The sequence below is a fragment of the Cyprinodon tularosa genome, unplaced genomic scaffold (assembly GCF_016077235.1).
Source record: "Cyprinodon tularosa strain WSP-4 unplaced genomic scaffold, ASM1607723v1 ctg773, whole genome shotgun sequence".
NCBI lineage: Eukaryota > Metazoa > Chordata > Actinopteri > Cyprinodontiformes > Cyprinodontidae > Cyprinodon > Cyprinodon tularosa.
In genome coordinates, this window is record NW_024039533.1 from 514679 (window position 1) to 524498 (window position 9820).

General features: G+C 41.5%; 1 protein-coding gene across 3 annotated transcripts in view; it reads left to right on the forward strand.

The window, feature by feature from the left end:
• The window catches only part of pip5kl1 (phosphatidylinositol-4-phosphate 5-kinase-like 1), a 34838-nt gene extending 25415 nt beyond the window's left edge, over positions 1–9423 (forward strand). For 2 of the 3 annotated variants that reach the window (XM_038270700.1, XM_038270699.1), the window contains exons 10-11: positions 3236–3398; positions 8502–9422. In XM_038270700.1, the coding sequence (XP_038126628.1) occupies positions 3236–3398; positions 8502–8928 (590 nt within the window). In that variant the 3' untranslated portion in view covers positions 8929–9422. Of the gene's footprint in view, positions 1–3235; positions 3399–8501 lie in introns of all 3 variants that reach the window. The other variant, XM_038270701.1, reaches the window with a different exon arrangement.
• The last annotated feature ends 397 nt before the right edge of the window (positions 9424–9820 follow it).

The following is a 9820-nucleotide window of genomic DNA, read 5'->3' on the forward strand; positions in this document are numbered from 1 at the left end:
AATGTCTAAGAGAAAAAACTTTAATGAACATGTTTTAATGTATGACCTGCATCACTGTATATAAGACTGCCATATGATAGAAATATTTTCACTGTGCGCATACAATTATTATTATTTTCCTAATCCCTGACTGATCATTTTTAATCTAGCGTGTATTATAGTATAGATTAAATTCATCATCCAGCTGCTGCTCTGCAGAATTCTCTCCCCAAGGAGAGAAAAGTCACGCCATCCAGAGGAAAATCACGCGAGAATTTTTCAAATCACGCGAAAATGTGTGCAAAACAACAAAAATGGCGCCGGCAACGCTTGTGGGTCGTTTTCAGCGATGGTCAGTGATTTTAAAGTAATTTTGAGTGATAAATAATTTTTTTTTTGCGATAATTGCACTTGCCCGGTGGCAGAGATGGGAAGTAACGAAGTACAAATACTTCGTTACTGTACTCAAGTAGATTTTTCTGAAATTTTTACTTTACTTTACTACTTATTTTTATGACGACTTACCCAGTATTTTTACATAAATATCATCATCATCTTACATTTTAAAAAATTGGCTCGTTACTTTAGTTTTGAATCATTTCAATGGAGTTACCGTTATTATTTTTCACGTCATCAATACCAAATCCAATCTAATTGGATGGGAATCTACGTTGCATTCGACGCACCACTACAAGATGAATCAACAGATTCGGCGGTATTCATTGGCGGCAAATCATTGCAGCTTGGTGGCGGTGGCGTTAGCATAGTAGCATGGACGACGAGATGATTGAAAATGAACACAACGGAGATCTAGTCCTATTGGCAGACATCCATTTAAAATGTAGGCAACGGCATGAAAAAAGTGGTTTCTACTTTTACTTTTATACTTTATGTCAATTTACAAGCCTGTACTTTGTTACTTTTACTTGAGTAAAGAAGTTTAATCAGTACTTCCACTTTTACCAGAGTATTTTTTAACACAAGTATCTGTACTTTTACTCAAGTACGGAAAGTGAGTACTTTTACCATCTCTGCCCGGTAGGCAAATGCAATGACATTTGTATTCTCCCGACAATTAAAAACTACTTGCCCCGGGCGATCGGGCGACGGTTAACATCGAGCTCTGCTATACATGAGACGCTGTCAAATAAATATCAATGAATATCAGATTTATCAATAAATCCCTAAAATCTCTCTCCCTGATGATCAATGTGGTGGATCACACCAAAGATCAACACACACATGTAACAGGTGTGAGGAATTAACACGGATTGCTGTAAACGGTTAAATGCCGTTCAGACACCGGAGAATGATGATGAGCGATGGATCCATCGGCTCTGCTGGAAGATGATACAAATGGGAGACTTAGCAGAGAACACATTTTCAGGGATCATAAAAGTTCCCTTTTGGTCCGTCAGACTTACTGACATATCAGCCGATTATAGCCCTTTTCTACTGGCTGAAATCCAGTTTAAACCTGAGAACAATCGGCTTTTAGTGGCAGTAGGAACAGCTCACTGACATGTGTCTACCCGGGTCAAACGACTCGGTAAGCGACCTAATCACCTCAGCTCTGATTGGTATGCTGTGGGAGCACCCTAGCTGTGTTGACCCGCTAAATTACGTGACACCATTAAACGCAACGTGCAAACGTCAATACACCGCGGCAGTCGATTATGATCCAACAAGCAGAAACAACTCTGTTTGCATTCGATAAACATGGAGCAGCTCTGGTGAGAGAGATTCTGACAGATAATAGAGCGAAACAATAAATCACACTGACTATGCCCTGACTTCCTTACACGTTGCTCTCCATTGTTTACTTTCCTAATTTCTGTCGCCTTGGTGACATCATCAACGCTAACCCAGTGTGATGGTGTCACCAGACATGCAGCTATGGGGGGACAGAGGCCACGCAGCTGCCAGCTAGGGGTTAGGCCAGCTTTTTTTTTTTTTTGCCAGTGAGAAGGGAGCCAAATGACCAGCCGATCCTGGTCAGGGATCCAGAACAGACAGGAACAGACAGGAACAGGATCCAGATAAGACAGGAAAAGAACAGGTGGCAGGATCCAGACTTCAGGCATCCACAGGCTCCCAGGGACCATAAGCATGACCAGGCAGTCACATACAGGATCAGGTGCAGATGAGTAGGCTCAGTGGAAGAGGGTAGCTGAGACAGGACGTGGAACCAGAACTTGATTCAGGACTTTAAACTGGTCTCCTCCCTGGAGCCAGGCTTACTTGGATAAAAACTGAACCTCCCCACATATAGAGCCAAAAACCCAGATGACTCTGTGGGGGAGGAACAGTGGACGATCCGGAGACGAGACAAACACTAAAACCCTCTTTCCACTGGCTGCTAGGATCCAGGACATGAACCAAGGCAAAAACTGAACAGACAGACTAACAGAAAGACAAGTAATGATCTGGCACTGAATGCTCAGGCTGAACTGAATATAACCAAGAGGAAACAGGTGAGAGGAATAAATTTAATTGAGGCAGGGAGGGAAAACGACAGGTGAAAGGAATGACTAATTAAGGAGCAAACAGGCCAGATCATGACACCAGCAAATCATAGGGGCCTTTTATGCCTAATCAATTCTAAGGGCTTACTGCGCAATGCTGACAAACTAAAACTATTTCCATCCACATTGAGGAAACTCAGTATTTCCCAGTGTTGCATACCTTAAAGGAATTAAAATCATATTAAATCTAATAACCCACTCATTGTTCATGTTTCATGTAGCGTAGCTCGGCAATGAATGTCCTTCCTGATCTCCTTAATATGACATATTATCTTATAATTATGGATCTTATCTCATAATTATGACATCTTGTTTTGTAAGATCTCATAATTACAGGATAACAATCTCATAATTATGAGATAAGCTGTCAGAATTTTTTTTCTTTGAGGCTAACACACCACTTCACTCACCAACACATCAATCTCTCAGGTACACTACTTTATTTTTAATTTTTTTGCTGTCTTCCCTGTGGTTGGCATTGGTAACCATTAAATAACATTGATCAACTGGCTAATTCATGGTGCATTTACTATACATGTACGATTTAAGCTTGGATGTGGGCGATTAGTGGGCATAACATGCCCACTAATCGCCCAGGTGTTGTTAAAAAGGGACATTTGCTTGTTGGTTCGATAAATCTAAAATATGTCCTATAAACTTAATGATAGATCCCATCATTGATGAACTAGACCTGTTATTTTCCTAACGTCTCTGCTTGTATCTCCTTGCAGAGCAGCAGCGTTCTTGGCTCATCCAGCAGGTGGAGATCGACACAAACTTCCTTCAGAGGCTCAACGTGTTGGACTACAGCCTCCTGCTGGCCCATCAGCCTTTACACCAAGACGAACGCAACCAGAGCCTGTCCTTCGCTTCCCTCATCGTCAGGACCAAAAAGTCAGTATCTCCTCCAGAGTTTATCTGCCTTGGATGGTTTGGACAGTCAGGCAGGGGGAAGAGTAACAGAACAAAACTGAGCCTCAGTTTATTGTGACTTCAGTCATTTTTAGGGGTTCTTAAAGGAAAAGTCTGGGATCGGCCATTTTTGCAGAAATATAATAACGCCTAAGCCTAGCGCCATTCTCCCCGCTTTACAAGCAAAATCAATGTGAACTACTAGACACATCTGCAATCAACAACAACTATTGAAGATTTCCAGAGGACTTCACCATTGAAATTCACCAGAGCTATAGTGAAACTGACAATGCCCACGTGCATGGCAGCAGGAATTTGGAATATATCGGGTAAAAGTGGAAAAAAAAGAGTTATTAATGTTATACATTTATACAGTTATACATTCTAATCAGTTAAGAATGTTTTCAAGGTGACTTGGATAATAGCGCGTTGTGACAAACACCAGATACAGCACTGGGACTTGATCAACAGCCAATACCGCACCGTGACGTTACAAACCAGTAGGTGGCAGTAGTAGGAAATTGTTCCTAGATTTAAAGTCGTAGGGAAGCGGCTGTTCCAAACGTTGCATTTCCAAATTCTGCCGAGTGGTGCCCGACTTTACACGAGTTATCAAGGGGGCGGGATTGTTGTGGCAGAGGGTTCACAAGCAAGTTCGGTTGTGGTTCGGTTTGTGGAAAGCATCCTGCTAACCAGTTAGCAACTTAGTGCTAGTAGGTTCCCAATGAGAAATTCCATTGGGACCAAGTAGCACTAAATTGGTGACTTAGAAACGACTCTGTCAAGGAACGCTATGGACAGCGGAAACATGCAAGAGGAGGAGAGTTTAGTGTCGGAGGTCGTGGATGAGTCTCCTCCGTCATTAATTTTTTATTTAGAGGAGGAAAGCGGGGACAAAGATTAGGGATGAGAACCGGTTTCAGCTGCCCAGCACGACATAATATCATCTGATAAACAGTACATTTATATACATGTTTAAGCCAGAATGATTTGACATTTAAATATGATTTCTCTACGATTTTAAAACAAAGGATCTGAATAAATGATTAGTAGAACTATAATATGTTGAAGTAAGCATTCAGCTCTTTCTCTTCCAAAAACAAACAATCACACATAAACTTGAGTCCCAAAGAACGTGAAACCTCCTGTAACGCTTGGTGGCGGTGCGCCAGATGATGTTTACTGAATCAGATTTAAAACCAAACCCATTAAGATGACAATGAGATTTTGGTGAAAGGGTCAGGAAGCTGTTCACATCTCCACAGCTCAGCTGTTCTTGGCAGCAGAACCGTTGTTGAAATGTTTAAACAGCTCAAAGGAGGTTGGACTTTTGCTGATACAACATTCTCCATTAAACCTTTACTAGACTCCAGTTTCTCTCTCCTTCCAAAAATTGTGTCTACATCCAGAGGCCTTCGTTTTCTGTCCAATCAGAGTTCAGAATGACACATCCAATCACTCCAAATGGAACGGTTCTGTAGAAACTGGACCTCAAGGTTCTGCTCAACCTGGAAATCACCGTAGCAACCATCCTCTGTCTCAAGTTGCTTTATCACTCACCTCCTCTCTCTATGTTCATCCATCATGGCTGCCCACATAGAAGCCATATAATTTTTGAAATCTGATTCTTTCACATTTGATTAGGAAGCAATGATGATAATCAGTAATTTTCATCTCAAATCAAATAAAAAAACAAAAACTAAGCAGATGTTTAACATGGGCTTTCAAAATAAAGCTTGCAGATACTCCAGTGAATCAAGCTTCCTTTTTAGAGCGTTTTACACAAATTGCCCTACAGGTCCATAAAATGAAGGAAATGAAAATATATATGTGACAGAATAAAATTAAACATAACATATTAAAGTAAAAAACAAAGAAACCCCACAATATAACAAACCAATAAAAAATGAGGGAAAAACTTTAAAACATCCACAGTTGAAGCGTAATGTGTAAAGCGTGTGTATTTTTGTATTTTGAAAATACAAAAATGCACAACACTGAAGTATTTTGATAGCAAATAGGAAGATATTTTTTCATCATCTCAATAAAATACAAATGAAAAAATAGTATTTTGTATTTGAAATACGTATTTCAAATACTTGTATTAGAAATACTGCCCATCGCTGCACGCATTTATTACTTATTTTGTTGTAAAAGGCTTGATCAAATGGTATTACTAAAATTAAGCGTAACAGTCAACAATAAGAAGTATGACAACTGAACCATGTAATATTACATTTTTGGCTAATATCGGACTGATATTCAATATTAATATTGGATTGGGAAACCCTTACTGAATATATGAACAATATAAAGATGTGGACAGAATCATTCTTTTTTTTCTTCTGGTTATTACTTCTCTTTTTTTTCTTTGGTTACTTTCTCTTCCCTCTCGCTGGGCAAAGTGTATGGATGGCCTTCCATTTCATCAGAAGACAACAATTAGAACGATCTACAGTCATCTTTGCTTGTTCTATAATCGCCTACAATTATACACATCTTCATGTGCAGGCAAAACACAGATGGCTAACTAGTTTGACCCCTAACAGCTACCATAATAGAAGATGGGGACACAATGGCTAATCCCTATATAGGGCACTACACTCACTACACACTTTATTAGGTACACCTGTCCAACTGCTCGTTAACACTTAATTTCTAAGCAGCCAATCACATGGCAGCAACTCAGTGCATTTAGGCATGTAGACATGGTCAAGACAATCTCCTGCAGTTCAAAGCGAGCATCAGTATGGGGAAGAAAGGTGATTTGAGTGACTTTGAACGTGGCATGATTGTTGGTGCCAGAAGGGCTGGTCTGAGTATTTCAGAAACTGCTGATCTACTGGGATTTTCACGCACAACCATCTCTAGGGTTTACAGAGAATGGTCCGAAAAAGAAAAAACATCCAGTGAGCGGCAGTTCTGTGGGCGGAAATGCCTTGTTGATGCCAGAGGTCAGAGGAGAAGGGCCAGACTGGTTCGAGCTGATAGAAGGGCAACAGTGACTCAAATAACCACCTGTTACAACCAAGGTGGGCAGAAGAGCATCTCTGAAGGCACAGTACGTGGAACTTTGAGGCAGATGGGCTACAGCAGCAGAAGACCACACCGGGTGCCGCTCCTTTCAGCTAAGAACAGGAAACTGAGGCTACAATTTGCACAAGCTCATCGAAATTGGACAATAGAAGATTGGAAAAACGTTGCCTGGTCTGATGAGTCTCGATTTCTGCTGCGACATTCGGATGGTAGGGTCAGAATTTGGCGTCTACAACATGAAAGCATGGATCCATCCTGCCTTGTATCAACGGTTCAGGCTGGTGGTGGTGGTGTCATGGTGTGGGGAATATTTTATTGGCACTCTTTGGGCCCCTTGGTACCAATTGAGCATCGTTGCAATGCCACAGCCTACCTGAGTATTGTTGCTGACCATGTCCATCCCTTTATGACCACAATGTACCCAACTTCTGATGGCTACTTTCAGCAGGATAATGCGCCATGTCATAAAGCTGGAATCATCTCAGACTGGTTTCTTGAACATGACAATGAGTTCACTGTACTCAAATGGCCTCCACAGTCACCAGATCTCAATCCAATAGAGCATCTTTGGGATGTGGTGGAACGGGAGATTCGCATCATGGATGTGCAGCCGACAAATCTGCGGCAACTGTTTGATGCCATCATGTCAACATGGACCAAACTCCCTGAGGAATGCTTCCAGCACCTTGTTGAATCTATGCCACGAAGAATTGAGGCAGTTCTGAAGGCAAAAGGGGGTCCAACCCGTTACTAGCATGGGGTACCTAATAAAGTGGCCGGTGAGTGTATATAGTGATTATGCCATTTTAAATGAGTGTCTAAACATATAGTGCATGAAAAAAAGTAATGTACTCGAAAGTTCCCACACCTTGAAAAGTATTTATCATCGATGATCGTTAGACGTGGAGATATATCCCTGTTGCTTTGCGAGAGCTCTCCACGCAACAATTAGGATTTGTTGTCACAGAGGCCCGCTGTCAACAGCAACAAATATCAAAGATGGAGCAGGCGCCGTGTTGAGAGGCAGAGTTATGTGACCAATGGGGAGCGAGAAGTAGTGAAGTTAACTGGGTTCACTATAAAGTCCACTATATAGTCCGGCTCTATATAGTGATTGAGGATTTAGGGGAACGCCGTTTTTTTTACATTGGGCCCTTGATTTTACATGAACGGTAGCCGTGTGGGCCGGCTACCGTTCATTCTTCCTGTCTGCTGAACTGCTGCTAGTTTTCCTCACATGCCTGGAAGATGTCTAGTGCTGCTACCACAGATGATCTCGTTCTCCTAATGGAATTGATCGATTCAGATTAGCTAGCCAAATGAATAGAAGGGGTAGCCGCCTGTGGCCCGGGCTTCCTGTCACAACTACAGTCCGGCGCACGGATGACATCATATATGCGCCGCTTTGTTTTTAAAAGATATAAAATATATAACTGCGGATTTCTGGGGGACAGTGATTCCCCTACATGTTATGAATGCTGGCGTACCATAAAGAATAAATGATGAACAGTTCAGTTTGTGCCTTCAAGTTGTTGCTCATAGGAAGACGTTACTTGGATATAACCTAACGGAGTATCTTCAGAACGGCTCCAAATGACACAAAGCTCATATGGGTGAGTAGAACATGATGGAATAACGTCAAATCAAGTGGCCAATGTAAAAAAAAAAAGGCATTCCCGTTTAAGATGCAGCCCATATGGTGTCTTCAAATGGGTGCACCGCCATCTCTGTATTTATAATCAACTCAGAGAGATTGTTTTGGAACACTTTCATTTTAAGCACGATTGTAAGACCTTGGAAGAGTATGTATTTATCAGAGCAATACATGAGTTTTCGCAACAACAAAAAGAAACAACCATCTAAGTAGTTATAAACTGTCCCTGGGAAGGTGTCGGACCAATTGGTTGAAACATTTGTTCTGGAGCTGTTGCTGTTTTTTTCACACTTTAGTAGAAAATTCTGGCAGAATAATTTTTAAATTCCTGCATGATGAGGTGGAAGAATGACTCCATGGGTTCTTTATCTGCTTCTTTCACTTTATTGTTACAGGTCTGTGAATCCAGGGTCCAGCCCCATACCTACCAGCGTAGTCAGAGTTCCAGGATCGGTACCAGATGATGATGCTACAAGAATGTTATCTGAATCGGACTCTGGCTTAAAGATGTCACGCAGCGGCAGCTTCTCCCCGACCTCTCAGGAGCACGTTGGCTCTGGAGCGGACACACCAGAGATTCCAGACTTCAAGGCTCAAAACCGACGCCTTCTGCCAAACCTGAAGAACCCGTTACACATTATAGATGGACCTGAGCAGCGCTACTTCATCGGCATCATTGACATTTTCACAGTTTACAGCTTTAAGAAAAGGCTGGAGCATCTGTGGAAGAGTCTGAGACATCCTGGGAGGTCCTTCTCCACCGTCAGTCCTCAAACATACTGTCTCCGGCTCTGTCAGTGGGTCCAAGACCACGCCAAGTAACAGACATCAGGATGACGACTGATTTTACAGGTCCAAAAGATCACAAGCATATAGCATGCTCATGATTGGGTCTATACATCCCAGAAGGTCTTTAAATGAGATAAAACCACCATCAGAGATACTAAAAAATAAATAGGTCCCTGTATTTTTGTAATTGTGCAAGAAGTAAACCATAGTAATGCATCAAGAAAGAAAGCCAGGCAGGCTCTGCTGATGAGCTGCATTGGTTAATAAAGAGAAATTAGCAAGAATCTCAGAGCAGCAACTAGTTTGGTTGTTTTGGCAACGCTGAATCTCATTGAAGAAGAGGGTTCTGGTACCGGTTCCTCTGGACAGATCCGACCAAAGCAGAGACAATTGACCATGATTGACAGAATCCAAACCAAACCCGCTGTTCTGTCAGATCACAATACCCTGTTAGAAGGCAAGGCAAGGCAAATTTATTTGTATAGCACAATTCAGTACAAAGACAATGCAAAGTGCTTTACATGATTAAAATACCGGAAAATAAAACAGAATCAAAGCAAGTAGGAAAAAATAATAAATAAATAAAATAAAATAAGTTGCAGAAGCGAAAAAAGACAGTTGGACTAAAGAAAATATGTTTTAGTTGAACTGTTTAACTAGAACAGTCGAAGGCAATCCTAAACAAATGAGTTTTTAGTCTTGATTTAAAGGAACTCCGCACTTTTACAGTTTTCTGGAAGTTTGTTCCAGATAAGTGGAGCATCGGAACTAAATGCTGCTTCTCCATGTTTAGTTCTGGTTCTAGGTCTGCAGAGCAGGCTGGAGCCAGAAGACCTGAGTGGTCTGGAGGGTTGATACACTGATAGCAAGTCTGTGATGTATCTAGGTGCTAAGCCATTCAGAGATTTATAGACTAATAGAAGTA